The sequence below is a fragment of the Bufo bufo genome, chromosome 5 (genome assembly GCF_905171765.1).
Source record: "Bufo bufo chromosome 5, aBufBuf1.1, whole genome shotgun sequence".
NCBI classification, from domain to species: domain Eukaryota; kingdom Metazoa; phylum Chordata; class Amphibia; order Anura; family Bufonidae; genus Bufo; species Bufo bufo.
In genome coordinates, this window is record NC_053393.1 from 42,748,548 (window position 1) to 42,770,721 (window position 22,174).

Consider the following 22,174-nt stretch of genomic DNA (forward strand, 5'->3'; position numbering starts at 1 on the left):
GCATGCTCTATTTTGTGCGTTTTTCAAGCAACGCAGGCCCCATAGAAATGAATGGGGCTGTGTGAAAATCGCAAGCAAGTGCGGATGCGATGCGATTTTCACGCACGGTTGCTAGGAGACGATCGGGATGAAAACCCGATCATTATTATTTTCCCTTATAACATGGTGTAAGGGAAAATAATAGCATTCTGAATACAGACTGCATAGTACAATAGGGCTGGAGGGGTTAAAAAATAATAATAAATAATTTTAACTCCCCTTAATCCACCATGGTGACGGACCATGTGATGAGCGCAGTGATGTCATCAAAGGTCCTTTTCCTCACAGATGAAGACAGAAGAGATGCCGGCTGCGCGAACAAGTGGATTAAGGCTACTTTCACACCTGCGTTTAGGTCGGATCCGTCTGGTATGTGCCCAGACGGATCCGCACCTATAATGCAAACGTTTAGATCCGTTCAGAACGGATCCGTTTGCATTACCATGAACAGTGCCGTTTAGTACATAATGCAAACGGATCCGTTTTGACTTTACATTGAAAGTCAATGGGGGACGGATCCGTTTGAAAATTGAGCCATACTGTGTCAACTTCAAACGGATCCGTCCCCATTGACTTACATTGTAAGTCTGGACGGATCCGTTTGCCTCCGCACGGCCAGGCGGACACCTGAACGCTGCAAGCTGCGTTCAGGTGTCCACCTGCTGAGCGGAGCAGAGGACAAACGGAGCCAGACTGATGCATTCTGAGCGGATCCGCATCCATTCAGAATGCATTAGGGCTGGACGGATCCGTTCGGGGCCGCTTGTGAGCCCCTTCAAACGGAACTCACAAGCGGAGCCCCGAACGCTAGTGTGAAAGTAGCCTAAGGTGAGTAAAATTATAATTTTTATTTTTTTAACCCCTCCAGCGCTATTGTACTATGAATTCTGTATTCAGAATGCTATTATTTTCCCTTATAACCATGTTATAAGGGAAAATAATAATGATCGGGTCCCCATCCCGATCGTCACCTAGCAACCGTGCGTGAAAATCGCACCGCATCCGCACTTGCTTGCGGATGCGGCGCGATTTTCACGCAACCCTATTCATTTCTATGGGGCCTGCGTTACGTGAAAAACTCACAAAGAGGAGCATGTTGCGATTTTCACGCAACGCACAAGTGATGTGTGAAAATCACTGCTCCTGTAAACAGCCCCATAGAAATGAATGGATCCGGATTCAGTGCGGGTGCAATGCGTTCACCTCACGCATCGCACCCGCGCGGAAATCTCGCCCGTGTGAAAGGGGCCTTGCTCATCGACTGATCCTAAGTTACATCCTGTATTATACTCCAGAGCTGCACTCACTATTCTGCTGGTGCAGTCACTGTGTACATACATTACATTACTTATCCTGTACTGATCCTGAGTTACATCCTGTATTATACTCCAGAGCTGCACTCACTATTCTGCTGGTGCAGTCACTGTGTACATACATATATTACTTATCCTGTACAGATCCTAAGTTACATCCTGTATTATACTCCAGAGCTGCACTCACTATTCTGCTGGTGGAGTCACTGTGTACATATATTACTTATCCTGTACTGATCCTGAGTTACATCCTGTATTATACTTCAGAGCTGCACTCACTATTCTGCTGGTGCAGTCACTGTGTACATACATTACTTATCCTGTACTGATCCTGAGTTACATCCTGTATTATACTCCAGAGCTGCACTCACTATTCTGCTGGAGAAGTCACTGAGAACATACATTACATTACAAGCTGAATTTTCCCAGCCTTTTGTGTGTAGGATAATAATCAGAGAAAAACATCTCTCCTACTATTTTTTAAGAGGTCAGCTTGTTGACTGTTTCCAATAACAAGCTGAACTTTGAATGCTGCTCTAGAGTGTAATACATGCTTTAAAGTTGTTGTTTTTTTTGGGACTTTACTATTTGTCACTTACAGTATCTATAGAACAGTTCCTCTAGATCAGATTGGCCTGGGGGCGACACCGCCATCTATCAGCTGCTTTCAGGACCCGCAGAGCCAGAACTACACAGCTATGTACACTGTGCGGTGGCTGTAGCGGATTCCTGCAGCACACTGCCCATTCAAGTGAAATTATTCATTAGACAGAATCCTCAAATTTCCATGGGAGGCTCTGTTTTATGTTGGAGTTCCCCTCTGATGCCAGTGCCGTGCACAGCGCAGGTGCTCACTGGTCAGATTTAAAGGGGAACTCCACCCTAATAACAAACATGTGCTAAAATGTTCTCTGTGATTTTCCTATTACAGAAATTCAAACCTTTTGTTACGGGATCAAGTTTTAATTTGGAAATTGTATGTAGTCGGAGCTAACGCACGCCCCACTAATGCTCCTTATACGCTGGATGTCTGCTAAGCTTGTTTTATAGACATGTGCCTGTATACCGGCCAATACATACATACCAAGAACAAGCAGAGCGGTGGGGTAAAGCATGGTGGATAGACATCATTCATACCACTACTGGCTCCAGACAGTGCAGCTAAGCTGGACTTACTTATTGTAGTTTTGGGGAACCCATAAGCATTACGTCTTGTCGTCCATTGCTTTACCTGTTGTCATGGCGACGCGATAGTTCTTTGCAAAGGCTGGGTTTACATATAGGAATTGATTTGTAATCCAAACAGTGCAATACGGTGTATTGGTTTTTACCTAGCTCTCCCATAAGCCTGTGTTCTCAGGCGGTACTGGTTCTACTTATGGAGATCCTGCTGGTATGGGGAGTCTTGCAATGCACCCTGGGAAATAGTATGCAAATTAGCTGTCTTCCAGAACTGTCTGTCTGGCGCCACCTATAGGTAGTTACCCTGTATAAGTCAATGTCCAAACCATTAAAGAAATAGGGAGAGGATTTTTTTTTATTTTAGTTTTTTAGTTTTATCTTTCCTAATTTATCTAGTGTGCGGTATTTAGTCATCGGACCACCTACGCTGCCCGGCTTTGTGCCGGTGTTGATATAAAGTAGGCCCCGTGTGTTTCTTACCCCCGTCTGGTAGCGGCAGCAGCTGGAGCATGACGGGTCCTGTCATAATACCGCCCTGGAGTTTATAAAACATTCCGTCCTCGTTAATTTCATAATCTCTGCACATTCTTTTGCGCAGCCCTAGATTGACCCGGGCCTCCTTTGGCAGAGGGTGCGCAGACCGCTCCGCCACGATGAGCGCGTTGCCGCCACCGCAGGTACTGTAATTATACGATGCCGTCCGTTTCCTGTCCATTTATAGGCGTCTTATGTCCACCTGTCATTTAGCAAAACCAGAGGATTGCAGAGGATGCACTGTCTTGTGGTCTGGGCGCTCCTTTATACGGGGAGCCCTGTAATCATCAGCATATGGAGGCAATTGGAAGCTCTTCTCGCAGCCTTAACTGGTTGTGTGCCCTTCTAGATGCCCAGAGAGCATGGACAGGTCATAATCTGCAGCCTAAAAAACATCAGAGTTCTATATGCAGCTTTGGGTGTGACTGGAGTGTCACCACCAGCACTGCATCACAGCAGAGAATACTGTGTTGGCACTTAAACAGCAAGGAGGAGTGGGGAAGTGTAAGGTAAAGGTGCTTTCGCCTGGAGCTAAGGATCCAGCGGAATTCTAAATGCAGCTTTGGATGTGACTAGAGAAAATTCTCACTATCCACTACAACAGAGTTTATTCTGTATTGACACTAAAGCACTTTAGGGTAGCAGAGAGATGATAGGTTCTGCAGTTTGGAGGCAAATAGAAGCACAGCCGATGTTTGAATGCAGCTTTGGATGTAACTAGAGAAAGTTCTCACTCTCTGCCACAACAGAGTTAATTTTGAAATGACACTGAAACATTGTATGGCAGCAAAGAGATGCTAGGTTTTGCAGCTTGGGGGCAAATAGAAATACAGACGGTGTTTGAATGCAGCTTTGGATGTAACTGGAGTATCATCACCAGTACTGAATCACAGCAGATTATATTGTAAAACGGCGAGGAGGAGTGGGGAAGTATAAGGTCTTTTAGACTTGCGCTAAAGATCCAGGAGAATTCTAAGTGCAGCTTTGGATGTGACTAGTGAAAATTATCATTCTCCACTCCAACAGAGTTTATTCTGTATTGGCTGTAAACATTATAGAACAGCCAAAAGATGCTAGGTGCTGCAGTCTGGTGTAAATAGAAATACAGCCGGTGTTTGAATGCAGCTTTGGATGTGACTGGAGCATCGTATTCCATACTGCATAACAGCTGAGAGTATTGTGTTGGCAATAAACAGCAAGGAAAAGTGTAATGGAGCTAAGGAATCCAATGGAATAATAAGTGCAGCTTTGGATGTGACTAGAGAAAATTTGCACTCTCTGCCCCATAGCACACTTTATTCTGTTTTGACATTAAAACATTATAGGGCAGCAAAGAGATGCGGAGTCCTGCAGGTTGAAGCATATAGACATTTTAGCAGGTGTTTGAAGGCAGCTTTGTTTGTGATTGGAGTATAAGAATGACATAATTTCAGATTAGAAAGCAAAAAGAGCATAACCAGTACTTAGAGGATGTGTGATATGTCGATAAAATATATCGGGGACCATATTAGTTGGGGGTGACCTGGATTGGCAGATCTGATTGTTCAAACCATCATACATGTCCTGCACTTCCATCATAGGGGCCTCCACAGATCTTTATTCATAAGAGACGGAATATCGGCCTCTTCACCGCATTTCAAATAGATTTACACAATGGATGTGTTTTGACTTAAAATCACACCTTCAGAGCAACACGAAGAAGACATGCAATATACAGCCATGCTGCCTCAGTACAACAGCGCCTCGGTGTGGGGGGTGGTGGTACTGCAGCCAAACTCTATCCAACTCATTTATTGTTCTTCAGGAGAAATTCCAGGAATGTAGAACAACTTCTTTTGGGTTAGAAGTGCTCCCTAATAAGGTGTTGTGGTTAAAGGGAAAGATCTTAGATGGCGATATGGTCTAGCTGGCAGCCACATCAGTCCTGGGTCTAAGCACAGGTGACAGGTGCTCTTTATACCTAGGAGTAATTATGAGAACATTAGATAAATAGATAGAGAGATAGATAATAGATAGAGAGATAGATATGAGATAGATATTAGATAGATAGATAGATATGAGATATTAGATGGATAGATATGAGATAGATAGATAGATAGATAGATAGATATGAGATAGATAGATAGATATGAGATAGATAGATAGATAGATAGATATTAGATAGATAGATAGATAGATAGATAGATAGATATGAGATAGATAGATAGATAGATATGAGATAGATAGATAGATAGATAGATATGAGATAGATAGATAGATAGATAGATAGATATGAGATAGATAGATAGATATGAGATAGATAGATAGATAGATAGATACCCGCTCTCTTATAAACTGCATGCTGTGTGTGAAGATATAGATATCAGATGTCCTGTATATGTGATGGATAACGTCCATATTATTTGCTAGAAACTAATGATTAATGATCTTACATTTTTCTTATATTTTTCAGGGGCGACCCGAGAAGTTGGTTCTGCTTTGACCAGAATGTGTATGAGACATCGCAGCATCGAGTCCAAACTCAGACAGTTTTCCAGGTCAGCGCTTATCTATGTCAATCCTAAACATGTCGACTTAAAGGGCATCTGTCAGCAGTTTTGTACCTATGACACTGGCTGACCTCTTACATGTGCGCTTGGCAGCTGAAGACATCCGTGTTGGTCCCATGTTCCTATGTGCCCGCATTGCTGAGAAAAATGATGTTTTAAATATGCAAATGAGCCTCTAGGAGCAACGGGGGCGTTGTCGTTACACCTAAAGGCTCTGCTCTCTCTGCAAGTGTCACGCCCTCTGCACTTTGACAGGGCCAGGCAGGGGTGATCACGTTTACACTGCCTGGCCCTTCAAGGTGCAAAGGGCACGGCAGTTGCAGAGAGAGCAGAGCCTCTAGGTGTAGCAGTAACGCCCCCGTTGCTCCTAGAGGCTTATATCCAATCAGCAGCAGTCTGCAATCTGCCAGTGAGCGGAGGCAGCAGGAGACATGGTGGCACAGCGCTCTTCTGCCACTGGCACCAGTTTGTTCTGGTGAGATAGTTTTATGATATTAATTTTTTTTTCCGGTTTAAAGGCTATTCCAATCTCATAAGGTGATGGCATATTGCTAGAATATGGTACTAGTTTATAATCAGTGGACCTCCCCACCAACCCTGAGACTGAAGGGGTCACCTTGCTGCGGCCCTTTCACAGACTCGGCAGCTCCTTGGCCACCCACAGGGTGCAGGGAACTGAAGAACAGCTCCATTTAAGTTATTGGGGCCCGCTTCTGTTCTCTGCGCAGGTGGGGCGCCACCGTGCAGGGAGAGACTGTGGACGGGCCACAGCAGGTTGGCCCCTTTCCTTTCATAATCTGTGTCAGGAGGTCCAACCCTCTCTTGTAATCCTAGTAAAATGCCACGGCTTTGAAATGGTAATTCCCCCCCTTAAAGGGAATCTGTCGCCAGTGACCTCCCTATCCAACTGTCAGCATAGACACCTAGCTGTGGTTCACCTCATTAAAACGCTGCTCTTCTTTTGTTGATTGGATCCCCTGTTCCCGAGTTATGATCCTTTTTCTTAATATGCAAATTAAGCTTTTGGTGCAATGAGGGCGTCACCATTGCTCTTATCGCACCCAAGCTCCGCTCCTTTCTAAGGCCAGCACCTCCCTGGCTGCTTTGATTGACCGGACCAGGCACTGGCAAAGCAGCCAGAGAGGGGCAGGCCACAGAAAGATGTGGAGCTTGGGTGCAACAAGAGCAGTGGTGACGCCCTCATTGCACCAAAGGCCTAATTTGCATATTAATAAAAAGGATCGTAACTCAGGAATGGAGCCTCAGATCCACAAAAGAAAAACAGCGTTTTAATCAGGTGAACCAAAGCTAGGTGTCTATGCAGGGAGGTCGCCGAGGACAGATTCCCTTTAAATACCTGCTTTTGGCATGTTTCACCTGTAAAACTCCATCAAATAGTAAAAGTAATTTTTTATGCTATGGAATAAAAAAAATGATAGACACCGATAGCACCACTATTACTTCTACAGGCTGGTGGGTGACTACCCGGATCTCCACAGTAGCATGAAAGTCCAGAATAGTCACCCGGCAGACGTGGATGGGTTCAGCCCAGATGAACACATTCTTCACCCTGTCTGGTCTGTGTTCATGTCTGGTGACGTGTGCCAGGCCTCACATGTTAGATGCTGGAACCCGCAGCGCCTCTTTGGCTCGATCCTCTGTGCTTACAGATCTTTGGATTCATTACATTTTCCGCCCTCGATATCTAAACATAAATTATGGAAATTACCTCGTAGTTTCCAAACAAACTCCTACTCATCAGCTGTGCACTTCTCACCGTCTCTGCGTGATTGCGTTCAGGTGGTTAAGGCGACATGTGCTGTGTACACGTGGCGTCCTGAAATAACACCGGGAGAATAGGGCACGTGACCACAGCTTAGCCTGTCCACCTGTGGTGGTACTGCAGGGAAATTCAACACCAAGACATTGTGGGATCCTTCTAAAGAAGAATGAATTGCTATAATTTGTAGCACCTATGGTGTAAACCCTGTAGATATCTCACGAAGAAGGGAAAATGCAGAGAATGCCGTATAGCATTGGCCTCCAGTGTGTGGCTCTGAAGTAATACAACTCCCAGCAGGACATGATAATTTACAGCTTAGGCTACTTTCACATTAGCGTTTTCAATTCCGCTGTTGAGATCCGTCATAGGATCTCAATAGCAGAAGAAATCGCTTCCGAATGGGGACTAAACTGAACGAAATGGAGTGCACCAAAATGCAGTCCATTACCTTTGGTTGCGTCCCCATCGCAGACAGAAAAACGCTGCAAGCGTTTTTCTGTCCGCGATGTGGTGCAGAGCAAGACGAAAACTGATCCGTTGACACAATAGAAAACTGATCCGTCCCCCATTGACTTTCAATGGTGGTCATGACGGATCCGTCATGACTATAGAAGACATAATACAACCGGATCGATTCATGACTGATGCACGCGGTTGTATTATTGTAACGGAAGTGTTTTTGTAGATCCATGACGGATCCTCAAAAAACGCTAATGTGAAAGTAGCCTAATTTGGTCCATCAGACATGCCGAGTGCTAATACGTCAGCTTCCCCACCCCAAGTTATAAGTGCCTAGAAGGAATCTAATGGGGATCTCTTGAGTGCTCTCAGTACATAGTGGGTGATTTTGTAGATTCAGATGTGCTCTTCTATAAGGGCATTTTATTGATCTCCTTATTCTTGTATCTTTTACTTTGAAGACCTTATTTGCTCCTATAAATATCTGCTCTTTCCTCCTCATGACCACTTGCCTTCTTCAGTCCTGCAGTCTAGACCTCATATCGTTCTTATCATCCTTTTTGCCCTGACACTCTACTTACCACCCCTAGTCTCAGTATTTTCTCCTCTCCTCTGCGTTTGTTGTCAACTCAAATATCCACCTTACTCATAATTCACTTTTTCTTCTGCTCTACTCATTGTCTACTGTGCATCTCTTTCCTCTTCCATTTTATGCCCAATTTCTACTCATCATTGATTCTTCCATCCTCCAGTTTACTCATTCACAGTATCCACCACCTCTACCTATTTTCTCCTCTACTCTTCATTGTTTCCCTCTTCCACTTTTTAATGGCTTAGTATTTCTTACTCCTACTCCTACTTTTCATCATTCACTCTTCTCTCTGCTCCATTTCTTCTCTGTTCTCCTCTCCAGTTCTTCTGTCCTCCACTCTACTCACAATCTACTCATAGTTCACACTATTCAACTTCTCTTCACATTGACTACCCTGCCCTTCATCTCTTTCCTCTTCCATTCTATATCTCTACTCATCATCCATTCGACTCTCTACCTGTTTTCTTCTCCATTATATTCTGACTCTTACATCCTCCACTCTACTAAAATTCACAGTATCCTCCACCATTTCCATCTTTTTTTTTCTAATTCCTCAGTATTTACACTTGTATTCCATTGTATTTTTGTCTTCATTTTATCATTGACTTTACTCTTCAGGTCTTTCGCCATGTATTGTACTCACAATCTACTTATAGTTCTCCACTCTTTGTATTGACTTTCTGCTCTTCATCTTTCCTCTTCAATGCTATGTTCTATCTGCACTCCTCATCCATTTTACTCTCCACCTGTTTTCTTCTCCATTCTACTCTAAAAATATATTTGTACCGTGTTAGCCAGTAAGGAGATAAAAAAGATTGAGATTCCTCAGTGGTTGATACCTTTTAATGGCTTCATCTTCATCAATTAGCTATGAAAAGATATCAACCACTGAGGAATCTCTCTTTTTTTTTTTTATCTTCCATTCTTCTCTATGACTCATCTATCCTCTAATGTACTCTTCATCCACACGGTCTTCCAACTCTACTTATGTTCTCCTCTACTATTCATAGTTTTAGTCTTCTACTTTCTAGTTCCTTGGTATTTCCACTCGTCTTCCATTGTACTTTGCTCTCCGTTTCATCAATTGCTTTACTTTCCACATTTTTTTTTCTTTTCTCCTCTCCAAGTCTTCTGTCCTTCACTCTACTCACAATCTGCTCATAGTTCACACTATTCTACACCTCTGCACATTGACTACCCTGCCTTTCATCTCTTTCCTCGTCCATTCCATGTTCTGTCTCTACTCATCGTCTATTCTACTCTCCACCTGTTGTCTTCTCCATCATATTCAGACTCTTCCATCCTCTCCTACCCTACTCATCATTCACAGTATCCTCCACCTCTACTCCTTTTCCCCTCTACTCTTCATGGTTTTCTACGTTTACTTTCTAATTCTTTGATTTTCCTGCCATGGTACTTTCCTGCCCATTTCATCACTCACTCTACTCTAGAGTTCTTTTCTTCTCTGTTCTCCTCTCAAGGTCTTCTGTCCTTCACTGTACTCACAATCTACTCATAGTTCACACTATTTTACACTCCTTCTCATTGACTACTCTGCTCTTCCTCTCTTTCCTCTTCTATTCTATGTCCTATCTCCACTCATCATCCATTCTACCCCCCTATCTTCCATCCTCCACATCTGCTCCTCGCTCTCACTATCCTTCACCTCCACTCATTTTCTGCTCTACTCTTCATCACTTGCCTCTTCTTGTTCTCACTGATCGTCCATTAAACTTTCTTACCAGACCAACTTTTTTTCTTTAATGTGCATAACAGTGCTCTGATTGACTGCCTGATCAATCCATTACAAGAGCAGGTGGAGGAATGGAAGAAGGTTGCGAATCAACTTGACAAGGATCATGCAAAAGGTAAGAGCTGTGTGTTTTACTTAAGGGGTTTACTTAGATATATGGACATCATAGCAGGGTTATTAGTTCTTGGCAACAAGCCAGTGGAGAGAACCGCTGATCAACGGTGGCTTTCGCTCAGGTGGATTCATCTGAATGGCTGCCGTACAATACTGCAGTGACTGACTGGCTACGTCTTGGTGGCTCCCATATGAGAGGGGTCATGTGGGGTTAAACAACCTTCAATCATTAAAGGCCTTTGATTTGTTTTAGAGAGATGTCAAAAGTTTACAAGAGTGATGGTCCCTTAGCTCGTCCCTGATGGGGCATCTGGTGCTGTCCTGAGTGTTGCCCTTCTTCAGATTTAATCCACAGGACTCCAGATCCTTAGAAGAGGTATTGTCCAAACAAGAAAGGGAGCAAAGTAGATGTAGTGCTTCAGGCATGGTTCTCTCGGAAATAACAGCCAATCACCCAGGAGTTGGACCTTCTAGATCAGCAGTCCAGTCAGGGAGCCTATAGTATTTCATACTATAGGCTCCCTGACTTGCCTGCTGATTTAGAAGGTCCAACTCCTGGATGATTGGCTGATTGTCCAGTCCCGACAACTATTAAACAAATAATACATATTCTTTGTTAATGTTGTGGTGTCAGAGTATTCGTGGGGACCGGTGGTCATGTTCTGTAAAAAAAACGTATTCTATGAAATAATCCCCTGTAGAAACAGATCAGACAAGTCCTAATCTATCATCTTCATTATCATCTTCCAGAATACAAAAAGGCTCGTCAAGAAATCAAGAAGAAGTCATCAGACACCCTTAAACTGCAGAAAAAAGCTAAGAAAGGTAAATCTGGATTTCTTTCATATGTCGGGAGGAGGTGTTATTGAAAAGATATGATAGGAATTCAGAAGAAGCTGATGTCATTATTCTTCCCATTTATGTCATATCTGTCCATCTATATGTCTATCATCTATCTGTCTATCTCTCTCTTTCTCTCTCTCTCTCTCATGTCTTATCTATCTCTTATCGGTCTATCTATCTGATATCTGTCTATCTTTCTATCTATCTTGTACCTACAGTGAGAAACAGAAGTATTTGAACACCCTGCGATTTTGCAAGTTCTCCCACTTCATGGAGGGGTTTGAAATTCACATTGTAGGTGCATTCCCACTCTGAGAGACAGAATGAAAAAAAATAAAAAATTTAGGAAATCACATTGTATGATTTTTAAAGAATTTATTTGTCTTGCACTGCTGAACATAAGTATTTGAACACCTGAGAAAATCAGTGTTAATATTTGGTACAGACGCCTTTGTTTGCAATTAGAGGTCAAACGTTTCCTGTAGTTCTTGACCAGGTTTGCACACACTGCAGCAGGGATTTTGGCCCACTCCTCCACACAGATCTCCTCTAGATCTGTCAGGTTTCGGGGCTGTCTCTGAGCAACACAGAGTTTCAGCTCCCTCCAAAGATGTTCTATTGGATTTAGGTCTGGAGACTGGCTAGGCCACTCCAGAACCTAGATATGCTTCTTACGGAGCCACTCCTTGGTTATCCTGGCTGTGTGCTTTGGGTCGTTGTCATTTTGGAAGACCCAGCCACGACCCATCTTCAATGCTCTGACTGAGGGAAGGAGGTTGTTGCTCAAAATCTCACAATAAAGGGCCCCATTCATCCTCTCCTTCATACAGTGCAGTCGTCCTGTCCCCTACGCAGAAAACCACCCTCAAAGCATGATGTTACCACCGCCATGCTTCACAGTAGGGATGGTGTTCTTGGGATGCAACTCATCCTTATTTTTCCTCCAAACACGACGAGTGAAGTTTAGACCAAAAAGTTCTACTTTGGTCTCATCTGACCACATGACTTTCTCCCATGCCTCCTCTAGATCATCCAGATGGTCATTGGCAAACTTCAGACGGGCCTGGACATGTGATGACTTGAGCAGGGGAACCTTCCGTGCAATGCATGATTTGAAACCATGACGGCGTAGTGTTCTACCGACAGTGACCTTTGAAACTGTGGTCCCAGCTCTCTTCATGTCATTGACCAGCTCCTCCCTTGTAGTTCTGGGCTGATTCCTTAACTTTCTTATCATCAGTGATAAGCCCCAGTCCGAGGGAGACTGACAGTCGCCTTAGCCTCTTCCATTTTCTAACAATTGCTCCAACAGTTGATCTATTTTCACCAAGCTGCTTGGCAATTGCCCCGTAGCCCTTTCCAGCCTTGTGGAGGTCCACAATTTTATCTCTGGTGTCTTTTGACAACTCTTTGGTCTTGCCCATGGTAGTAGTTGGCGTTTGACTGACTGTGGGGTGGACAGGTGTCTTTAAAGAGCTCAGACAGGTGCTACTAAGTTAGAGTAATGAGTGGAGTAGAGGTGGACTTTTTAAAGGCACAGTAACAGGTCTTTGAGAGCCAGAATTCTTGCTGTTTCTCAGGTGTTCAAATACGTATGTTCAGCAGTGCAAGACAAATAAATTCTTAAAAAATCATACAATGTTATTTCCTGAATTTTTATTCTGTCTCTCAGAGTGGGAATGCACCTACAATGTGAATTTCAGACCCTTCCATGAATTCTAAGTGGGAGAACTTGCAAAATTGCAGGGTGTTCAAATACTTCTGTTCCTTACTGTATCTATTAACAGCAGTTATGCTATTAAAAGGTTTGTGCAGTGGCTCCTCAGGATAGGTCATCAGATCGGCGGGGGTCTGACTTCCAGCACCCCTGCCGATCATCTCTTTGAAGGGGTTATGCTGCTCAATGTCACATTACATCTACCAAGGATGACCAAAACCCAGCCCATATCCATGGTCAATGCAGATTAATAAGAGGAGGGGGTACTGAAAATGTCCAGAGACAACCCTTCCAGTTTGGAACCGCTGCTTCAAACGGCTGCACCACTGACACACAACCAACATGTTCCCTGCAGTGAAACTAACGGGCCGCCGTTGTCTGATACCTTCCAATGGCGCCTTCCAGTAAAGATAACTTCTGGCCTTGTAGTATGAGACCCCAATTCAAAATCTGTGACCAGGCCCCACCTACCATGAGCCGTTTATAATACTGGTGTCGTCTTATGTGGCAGTGTTTTTGGGCACCTTTCAGACACCAGGGGCCGATGTGACTAATACCCCTACACGCCCTATAGCTGCACCCCGTGTAAGACTGACTAGCTGTTCTTGGTTGTGTTTGCAGGGAGAGGAGATATACAGCCCCAGCTGGACAGCGCTCTACAAGATGTCAATGACAAGTACCTTCTCCTGGAGGAAACTGAGAAACAAGCGGTCAGGAAAGCCCTTATCGAGGAGCGCAGCCGCTTCTGCTCCTTCAGCTCCATGCTGCGGCCTGTCATAGTGAGTCCTTGCTCCATCCTTCGTTGACTTGCTTTATGTTGCCGCCACCCTGTGTCTTTCTCGTTTTTATTTTTATTTTTTTTATGTGTTTGTAGGTCGTTTTATATTTTAATAATAGCCAGCATGTAATGTATACATGAATGGATTGCACACGCAAAAAAAAAAAAAAAAACAGCACACGGATGTCATCCATGTGCTATCCGCATCTGTTTTTTGGTTCTTCAAATTAAAGAACCACTAGTCATTCCTAGTGATGGGAGTGAGAAAAATGCGGATTGCACATAGACTGCATTTTGTGGATCCGTGCATGAGGCCTTATTTATATAAAACCGGAGAACCCCAAAAGATAGCTTACACAGCCTATATGTATGTGATATAGGTGGTGGTCCGACCACAGAGATTCCCAGTGGCCGGAGAGTCATGATTAAGTGGTGACCACTTCTTTAGGCTCCATTCACACGTCCGTGGTGTGTTGCGAACCCGCAAATTGCGGATTCGCAACACACCTGCCCGGCGCCCCTATAGAAATGCCTATTCTTGTCCGCAAGCTGCGGACAAGAATAGGACATGTTCTATCTTTTGCGGAGCTGCGGACCTGAAGATCGGGGCCGCGCTCCGCAAATGCTGACAGCCCACTGTGTGCTGTCCGCATCCATTCCGTCCCCATAGAAAATGAATGGGTCGGCACCCGTTCCGCAAAATTGCGGAACGGATGCGGACCCATTTGAGGACGTTTGAATGGAGCCTTACTGGGAAAGAACTTCTGCGTTCTTGGGATTTATGGGTCCGACACTCGTGGATTGATGAATTCTCTTGGCTCTGCCCTTCATTTTGTCTGTCCTTTGCCTGACACTGCTGTCATCTTTTGAACAGGAGGAAGAGATTTCAATGTTGGGGGAGATCACACACTTACAGACCATATCTGAAGACCTGAAGACCCTAACCATGGATCCACATAAACTTCCTTCTGCCAGTGAACAGGTGACCGACCACATAACTCAGCAAGACGTTAATAGTTACGGGATACAACAGGTTGTATGCAATTACTGGCAATAGCAGCGCCACCACCGGGTTGTGTCTGGTAATGCAGCTCACTGAGTGATGTGAACAGAGCTGGGTTGCATTACCACATACACCCTATGGACAGGGGTGGCGCTGTTGTTGGAAGAGAGCACCTTTTTTTTAATTTTATTTTTTTATTCTTTATTCTTACCTATTTGGTTGTGCAATTAAATGCATTCTATTGCTCGTTGTTATCATCCGTTTCAGGCAGAGGAGAAGCTGGATGTCTTGCATATCTTACATTTTTTTGCAGATACCTAATTGTCACGTATTGTCCAGCATCACGTGGACACTTCAGTATAGATGGGATAGATAATCAGATTTCTTGATGTCTCCATAGGTGATTCATGATTTAAAAGGCTCAGACTATAATTGGTCTTACCAGACTCCACCCTCGTCTCCGAGTACCACCATGTCTCGCAAATCCAGTGTCTGCAGGTAAGTGACGGGCGTCTCTTCTGCCCATTGTGACATTGTGGTTTTCTACCAAAAATGTATTATGACAAATACAGCTAAGCCGAGTCTTTTCTGACAGTCTGGTTGCTAGGGGGTAAACTACCTAGCAACCACAGACATTTCATTCTATAGCAACCAGTCTGTCCTAAATCACTGAGATCTTCAGAGGACAGAGAAAAACTGAAAGACTTAAAGGGGATTCCCAAATTAGAGAATTAGGGCTGCTTTCTTCGCGCATGTGCACAGGTTGTGCCCCTTTCACGTCAGTGGAGCTGCAAAACCCATGGTGGCCCTGTTTATGGAGAAAGCAGCCATGTTTCTAATTCTACATATCCCCTTTACATGAACCTTTAATGCCTTTTACAAAAAATTTGCAGAGAACCTCCGACTATGAAATGTCCATGATGGAGGAAAAATAAACACATTTTTTCATGAAATTTTGATAGTGATGGTTAAAGGGATTGTCAGGTTGGGACAACCCCTGTCCATATGGTCCTGCCTCAGTTAGTCAGAGTGTAAAGCTGCTGGAGGACCATGTAGGGACGATTCCAATTCAAATGAATGGGCGGCATGCAATACCTCACTTCGCCTGCAAGAGAAATTTTAATTCTCCTGGAATTAAAGCTGATTGCCAAATATTTAATATTTTGGCCTTGGACCTGTGGTGAAATGAAGACCACTGACACGCCCTCATTTAGAGAAGGGGTCGTCCTCGTGGAGCAACCCCTTTAACTTGATATTTTATCCAGCCCCTGCAGTTTTCTATATCCTTTCAATATTTTGGTTGGTTACTGGATAAAGCTGGCAATATCTGGGTACACCACTGAGGGTTGGGGGGGGGGGCAGACCTGCAATGTTGGTGATCTCAACAAGAGTCAAGGTTTGCCAATTATACCAGTAATTGATGTAAGAAACGAAAGGGTGTGTCAAGGTGTGTGGCAACCTATAGAGTGACTGACTCCTTCCCCGTGGTGGGTGGAGGAATCTCTGACTCCCTTTAAATAGAAGGGCCACACTTGGCATGGTGTTACGACTAAGGGTGCTTACCCGAAACGCGTCAATATTATGTCATGTGGAGGGTGGTGACGTCTGTCAACTTCATGTGAATATTAAAGGAAAGCTGATAGAGGAACTCTATTTGTCTCCGGGACCTTCTTTCTCCTTACCTCAAGGTTTGCCTGTAGTAACCAAAGCTCATGAGCATTGACCTTCTTGATTGCTCTGGCCAGCTCTACCACTAGATATGGTGTTGAGTTCTATAAATTACTGTACGCCAGACTTTATGGGGGGGCTTCATTTGGAGGTGTTTTTGGACTATGTTGGTTTACGATGATAAATGTTATAGTGCAAATTAACCTTTTAATTCCTGGCTCACCTGTGGCCATTACATAAGCTGGGGAGGTGTCCTTGTGTCACACAGACCTCCCCGTATGATGCGTTGAGTGATGTCATTCACCCCGGAGAAACTGTTTTGTGCAATGTAAACCAGTTCAATGTGCATGATGTCTCACCCTGGAGTCTTTATATCCCCCGTTGTCTATCCGGCACGCTGCGATATGGCCTCCCCCCATGTGCTGGTCCCTCAAGAATCACACAAGCATGCCCAAGGCAGCAACCTGTGTGTGTTTTACATGACTGTGTGCACAAACCTGCAGTATATACTGTGTCTATAGCTGGGTATGTAGAGGGACGATATATATCCAGTAATGCATGCAAGCCCGTCATGTGCAATATCCGAAACACTGTCTGGTTAGGACTGTGGTACCCTCCAATATTTATTCTGTCATTATTCCAGTATTCAGAGAGGTCAGAGGTCTGTTTTCATGATCCGGAGTTCCAGATCCTCTGCTTTGCTTCTCACAAACATTCTTGTTGCCTACAGCCACCATTAGGGGGAGCTTACAGCATACGTGTTATTGACTTTAATGTATACGTAGTATGCATTAAGCCCCCCCTAGTGGTAACCTCAAGCAGACACAGTTTTCTCATTTTGAGAGCATGTATCAGCAGGATCTTGCTGATTCAAACAATACCTCTAAAATCTGTGCCACCTTCTATGAGAGATCAGCTGTTTATGTTATGTGGATGAAGGCCTCAGTGCGCCAAGGGACGGGCCCTAGCTCCTCGGAGCACCTCAGCTCCTCCACTTTCCGCCCTTAGCCACTCCGCCCTCCGCTTGACTGATTGGGCCAGGCATCCTTCCTGGCTCTGTAACCCTGTGGCATGTGCCATTCAATCTTCAGTCAGCATATGTGCAGCAATGTCAGCTTTTCCTGGTGCTGAGATGCTTGCCGCGCCTGCGCCAATTAGAGATTCAGTGGCACATATATGGTATTACAGGGCCAGATAAGAGAATAGTCAGGATGGCTGGCGCTGTCAGTCAAGGGGAGGGAGAGTGGCTAAAGGTAGAAAGCGGAGGAGCTGAGGTGCTATGAGTGCTAGGGCCAGCCCCTCGTTGCACTCAAGCCCTTATTTGCATATTTAATAAACGGCTGATTTCTCTTGAACAGAGTCACGGATTTTAAACCGCAGGATCAATACTACATGGAAGTATGCCTGGTTTAATAGGGTTGATCCTTCTGCTACTCTTTAAAGGAAACCTATCAGCAGGATTGGCTCCTACAAGCCTTTTCCATCACCATTTGTAACCTGAAAAGGCCTTTCTAACGATATATCCATTATTTACATTAGTGCATTGTAACGCTGCATACCTTATAAAAAGGATCATTCCCTACAAATGAATGCCCAAGAGTCCACTGGGCGTATCCAGACTCTCTAAGTGTCATGGTCCGTCATTGATGAGCCTCCCCCTGGTCCATTGATTGCCGAAGAGCTGAAAACCATGCATGCAACGTTTGCCTTTGTGCGGACAGAGTAATTCATTTTGGCACTGAGCTCCCTTTCGGATCATCGGGGGGCATGGCACGCGCAGACCAAAATTGATTACTTTGCCCAAGGCAAACACTCTGCGCATGCGTTGCAGCTGTACCGCACCAGCACTAGATTGCATTTACATCGTAGACATCCTCTACATCCATCGGTGGACCAGGGACGGGCTTAACGGATAATGACCGGGACACTTAGAAGGTACGGATACCATCAGCGGACAATTGAGCCTTCATTTGTGCATGACACAGGAGTTTTGTGAAGAGTTTATGAGGCATGGGGCTGTACAGTTGACTAATGGTGATGGGAGCGTTTTTTGGGGGTCAATCCTGCTGACAAGTCCCCTTTTAAAGGAGTATTCCGGTTATAGTTACCCCCAATCCACAGGATAGGGGATAACTATTAGATCGGTGGAGGTTCTATCACTGGGACTCCCACTGATCACAAGAAAGTGGGCCCCATACTCCGTGGAACCCTCAAAAAGAACCTGTCAGGCATTTATGCTGCTGCTATCATTCATTTGTATGGGAGGTCCAGGGATAGCCGAGTTCAGCGCTCAGCTACCTCCGGCGCTCCCATAGAAATGAATGGCGCGTCTACTCACATGCCGACCAGCTGCACCGTTCATTTACGGGGCCCCGTTCTCGTGATCGGTGGAGGTTCCAGCAGTAGGACCCTCACAATCTAATAGCTATGCCCTATCTTGTGACAGAAGACCAGGAGAAGAGCATCTTAGCGGTAGTCACGCCATACCACCTACCCTATAGATGGGCCCAAGACGACGCTCTCGTCAAACTGTGATGTCATTATATGATGACACGGCGTCCCGTCACGTGTTGCCATAGAAATACAGCCCAATATATAGACTTTTGATGCTGTACAGGTGAGGCCGAAAGGTGCGGCTAGCAGCGCATAGCCTAGCCATGCCCGCCCACGGCAGCCAATGGCCACACGATTTTGGCTGCTTCAGGCGGTGTGGTATCACCCGATCCATTAGGATTACTACATTATCCCAGACACTTACATTCTCAGGACAGGGCTCCTTTAAAATGACTTTCTTATGCCTAGTGCAGGGCCTGAGGGGGCGGAGCTTGCCGCCTCCTCGGGCCCTTCACTTGTCATTTCAAGGACTCTGAACTCCCAGAATCCACCTCTTTCACAGTATGTTAACCAGACTGCGGATACTGCCTTCCCATGTTGCGTGTGTTGCGGTGCTCATGCTGCCTGGGGTTTTGTGGAGTTTTAATTTGGTTCCTGCTTTTTTTTCCCCTCCCCTCTTCTTTACCCTGCATTTTATTTTTTCTTTATACCCCTCAATCACCCCCCACCACTTCTCCCTAACTTTTGTCCCTCCCCTCTCGTCTCCTCCTTGCCTCCCCCCTCCTTTGTCTCACACAGCAGTCTGAACAGCGTTAACAGTAGTGACTCCAGATCCAGTGGTTCCCACTCACACTCACCCACTTTGCACTATCGCTATCGCAGCTCCAATCTGCCCCAGCAGGCCCCAATGAGACTGTCCAGCGTCTCCTCCCATGATTCCGGCTTCATCTCCCAGGATGCTTTTCAATCAAAGTCTCCGTCCCCCATGCCGCCGGAAGCTGTCAACCAGGTGAGCTTCATCCCTTATATCGAATATATCTAGTAAACTGTTCAGTAAGTCCTCAGTGCCAAAATAGGTTTGGTTTTACAGCAGCCAACCTGCTTGTTGATGGTTTCCAGGTAGTTACTGCTTATTTTTTCAACCCCTGCAGGAAAAAATTAACTAGCAACATCAAAAGTAATGAAAAGGTAGTACTAAGACGCTGGATTTTACATCCGCCGACCATATAACCAATGCAGACCTGAGGCTTTTTTTTTTGTGTGCCTAGATCCTTCTTTAGATATTTAGATTTTCGCCCATTAGATTTTCATGTTGTTTTTTTACATATGACAAAATCAAGAGGCCTTAGAGATCGCTGCAAAATCATAGCAAGATCAGTCGAAAAGCAACTGACCTGCTTGTTGACGGTTTTCATAGCTTTGTAAGAAGTTATTCATGTATAGTCTGCCTTATAGGCTACAGGCTGTGACTCTTTCTAATTTTCTGTTGTATTATTACGATCGCCCATCTTATCCCGTCCGTTCCCCTTTGCTCTATGCAGAATTCGTCCAGTTCAGCTTCATCCGAAGCCTCTGAGACCTGCCAGTCCGTGAGCGAGTGCAGCTCTCCGACTTCTGTGAGTTCTGGATCCACCATGGGAGCGTGGGCCTCCACTGATAAGGTGATATATTGCATATTGTTTACACATTGAACACAATAATAGCCAACAATGGTGGCTGCAGGTAGGACATTTAGAGCTCTGCATCAGGAAAACAATATTATAAAGGATATAATAAAGAAAATTTATCATCATAAAATTTTAGGGATTTTCGTTTTGTTAGGTGATGCCCCTTGATGATAAGATAGTCACAGGGCGTCCCAGTGCTGATAAAACAAAACCAGACATTCAGTTGTATGGATTAAAAAAAGACGGCTGCCAGGAACAACGCCACGTCTGTCCAGGGATATATCTGGTATTACAACTCTGTTCCATTGAAGTGAATGGGGCTGATCCGCAGTGCTGCACGTCCGGCTATTGGTGTTATTTGTCATGCACTGTGCTAATCTATAGATGTGACTGAAATTACCGCATCTAATACTGTGAGAACCGTGCTTTATATTCTGTATACTGTTTGATGCTATATTTTACTATATTTGAAAGCAGATTCAGGTTAATAGGTTACATTTTGCTGAATGTTGAAAATGTCTGAAATTATGATATTGACTATATACATTTACAGATACTGAAGTATATGACCATCATTTTACAGTTTACATATATTCTACATAAAAAAATGTAGTCCCTGTCTTCATACTGATCATGAGTTATATCCTGTATTATACTCCAGAGCTGCACTCACTATTCTGCTGGTGGAGTCACTGTGTACATACATTACATTACTTATCCTGCACTGATCCTGAGTTACATCCTGTGTTATACTCCAGAGCTGCACTCACTATTCTGCTGGTGCAGTCACTGTGTACATACATTACTTATCCTGTACTGATCCGGAGTTACATCTTGTATTAAACTCCAGAGCAGCACTCACTATTCTGCTGGTGGAGTTACTGTATATAAATACTACATTACTTATCCTGTACTGATCCTGAGTTACATCCTGTATTAAACTCCAGAGCAGCACTCACTATTCTGCTGGTGGGGTCACTGTGTACATACATTACTTATCCTGTACTGATCCTGAGTTACATCCTGTATTATACTCCAGAGCTGCACTCACTATTCTGCTGGTGGAGTCACTGTGTACATACATTACATTACTTATCCTGTACAGATCCTGAGTTATATCCTGTATTATACTCCAGAGCTGCACTCACTATTCTGCTGGTGGAGTCACTGTGTACATACATTTCATTACTTATCCTGTACTGATCCTGAGTTACATCCTGTATTATACTCCAGAGCTGCACTCACTATTCTGCTGGTGCAGTCACTGTGTACATACATTACATTACTTATCCTGTACTGATCCTGTGTTACATCCTGTATTATACTCCAGAGCTGCACTCACTATTCTGCTTGTGGAGTCACTGTGTACATACATTACATTACTTATCCTGTACTGGTCCTGAGTTATATTCTGTATAATACTTCAGAGCTGCACTCACTATTTTACAGTTTATAATTGGAAACTGTCCACAAGCTTGTTGCAGATGCACAGTTTAGCTGACCTTCTATAATGCGGGCAGTCAGATTTTCCTGCATTAGATTACTGTACATTTCCTGATGTGTACGTTCACATGTGACTTCATTCCATCTTTCCATCTTACTTTTTGATCATATGAACCATTTCCGTGCTTCTTTTGATTTATTTTAAGTGGGTGCAACCATTTTGAGACTGAACTAGAATAAATACAAATACTGCCAGTGCTTCAAAGCTGACCTTTTACTATTGTCCCGGTCCATGCAAAATGAAGCAGCTTTGTAAAAGGACGAATCACAGTTTTGTGTTTACAGCTTTTAGGCGGCTCAAGGTCTCTGTAAGGACTACTGACCCCATTTTATCTTATCCTGC

At 44.3% G+C, this 22,174-nt stretch overlaps 1 protein-coding gene across 3 annotated transcripts in view; it reads left to right on the plus strand.

The window, feature by feature from the left end:
- Nucleotides 1-22,174, plus strand: part of MTSS1 (MTSS I-BAR domain containing 1) — a 121,275-nt gene that overhangs the window by 90,284 nt on the left and 8,817 nt on the right. The window contains exons 4-11 of one of the 3 annotated variants that reach the window (XM_040431670.1): nucleotides 5,521-5,605; nucleotides 10,228-10,319; nucleotides 11,069-11,143; nucleotides 13,500-13,657; nucleotides 14,531-14,638; nucleotides 15,060-15,157; nucleotides 19,460-19,670; nucleotides 20,203-20,322. In XM_040431670.1, the coding sequence (XP_040287604.1) occupies nucleotides 5,521-5,605; nucleotides 10,228-10,319; nucleotides 11,069-11,143; nucleotides 13,500-13,657; nucleotides 14,531-14,638; nucleotides 15,060-15,157; nucleotides 19,460-19,670; nucleotides 20,203-20,322 (947 nt within the window). The remainder of the gene's footprint in view (nucleotides 1-5,520; nucleotides 5,606-10,227; nucleotides 10,320-11,068; nucleotides 11,144-13,499; nucleotides 13,658-14,530; nucleotides 14,639-15,059; nucleotides 15,158-19,459; nucleotides 19,671-20,202; nucleotides 20,323-22,174) is intronic. The other 2 variants (XM_040431671.1, XM_040431672.1) reach the window with 2 other exon arrangements.